This window comes from Triticum urartu, chromosome 7A, assembly GCF_056163025.1.
Source record: "Triticum urartu cultivar PI428250 chromosome 7A, HENAU_Tu73, whole genome shotgun sequence".
Taxonomy (NCBI): domain Eukaryota; kingdom Viridiplantae; phylum Streptophyta; class Magnoliopsida; order Poales; family Poaceae; genus Triticum; species Triticum urartu.
The window spans coordinates 522,762,789-522,764,644 of NC_141879.1; the positions used below are offsets into that span (position 1 = coordinate 522,762,789).

Below are 1,856 nucleotides of genomic sequence, written 5' to 3' on the forward strand. Positions count from 1 at the left end.
ATTAGTCAGAGCGGCGACCCCGCGAAGAGGCGTCGCTCTCGCGGTTGAAAAAGCTGGTGAGCCGTAGCATCACGTCGACCCGCTTTCCTGGACGCAAACCGCACAATAAGTTGATGCGAGGTTACGCTTAAGCATGTGCAAATGTTTGACCGCCTTCATTGTTGTAGTACGTTAACCGTGCATCGATCAACGAGACGGGACGAACTTAACCGGGCCAAAAGTTGACCAAAGGTGGCTGCTCCGGCTTTTGCTTCCACGAGAATATGCTAGCCACAGTAGGCTATGGCACTTCGGTGCTTTTTTTCCGGCGGAAATAGCACTTTTTCGTGCTACTTTAACTCTGCTCCGGTCATTCGATCCAAGTTGCTCTGGTTGTGCATACGCTGTCGGAATGTAGACTAGAGCTTCAGCACTCACAAACTTAACCATGCACGTAAAATTTATAAAGTCACCATAGACATCTCGTCGTTGACAGAAACGTCCGATGAACTAAGGATACCACAATACTTCTAACCATCCAACCATAGATTGGTTCGTGCACCAGTACGTATTTAATATGCGGGAAATATGGTAGTAGCGAATGTGGATGTATACAAAATAAAAAAGGGTAGATTACGCCACCAAAAAGAGCTAAAATTGTCACATCTGATCATGTCCGATCCGAGATGCAAAACTGCAGCGGACGGTACGTTGCCATTTGGTTTGAGGCCACACTATTTACAAACAAAACAGAAAAGGAAAAAGAAAAAGAAAAACCAAAACAAGCGGACAGAGCAAAACCCACATACGAGCACAAGTGCACAACAAACACCAGTGAGGTGAGAGATCAAGCTACTGCTACTGCTCTAACGGGCTACATAGTACAGTTGGTGTTCATCCTAGATCAAGCCACTCCGATCCATGGATCCATCCTTTGGAGAGAAACACAAAAACAAGAAGCCTCTCCATGGATCACAGCATGCACACGGGCGGATCTGAGCAAGAAAGCTAGTACACCATGGAGGAGATCAAGCTCTGATCGCCGGATAGAAGAGAGAACGGCCGGCTGGGCGCCGTGTGTAGGTTGCGCTAGGTGGCGTCGGCAGGCTCGGGGCACTCGAGGATGCACTCGAGGCGCGGGCGCCAGGCGTCGGCGCGCGGCGGCTTGTCGTCGTCGGCGCGGGTGTTGCCCATCTGGCGGAGGACGTCCTCGAGGCGCTGCTCGCCGCTCTTGAGCTGCGCCATGAGCCACTCCAGCTCCGCCCTCGTCAGGACCACCTTCACCTTCATCCCGGCCGCCGGCGACGCGGACGCCGGGACCTCCTCCTCCTCCTCCTCTTCCTCCTGCAGCAGCACCTGGCCGATGCTCCTGAGCTCCTCCTCCTCCTCCCTCACCTCCGGCGCCACCCTCTCGCCGTGGCCGCGCCGCCGCTGCTGCGTAGACGCCTTGTTCAGGCAGTTGCCCATGGCGCTCGCTCGCCGATCGACAAGGTGGTGGGGGCGGGCGGAGTAGCTTCGGTAAGTAGAGTGCCTCGCTTTTGCTAAGAGGTGGCAGGAGCGCAGGCGCGGGGTGTTATATAACGACCGGGCACGAGGGTGGCCGTAGCCAGCCACTAGCAGCTCTAGCTCTAGCTCGGAAGGAGGCGTTGGGTTGGTGCGTGGTGTGCGGGCGCCGTGGGGCCCACCAACGAATGCTGCATGCACATGGCGGGGCCCGGCCGGGGTCGCGGGATTGGTGTGGCATGGTGTGGTGCGGCCTCTGTGTGGTTCGGTGCGTGGCCCCTCAACAGCAGGCAGAGGCCCTTTTGCCGTCGCTTTTGCCGCTGCTTCCTCCCCTCTGCTTTTCGGTCTGGTTCGGTCGGTCGCATGTGTGTGTG

General features: G+C 56.3%; 1 protein-coding gene across 1 annotated transcript; it reads right to left on the reverse strand.

Annotated features, from left to right (window-relative positions):
* Positions 1 to 589: 589 nt before the first annotated feature.
* LOC125520609 (uncharacterized) lies at positions 590 to 1,544 on the reverse strand. The gene has a single exon (XM_048685570.2). It carries the CDS (start codon positions 1,444 to 1,446, stop codon positions 1,069 to 1,071), a length of 378 nt encoding a protein of 125 aa, XP_048541527.2. The 5' UTR covers positions 1,447 to 1,544; the 3' UTR covers positions 590 to 1,068.
* Between the last annotated feature and the right edge of the window lie 312 nt (positions 1,545 to 1,856).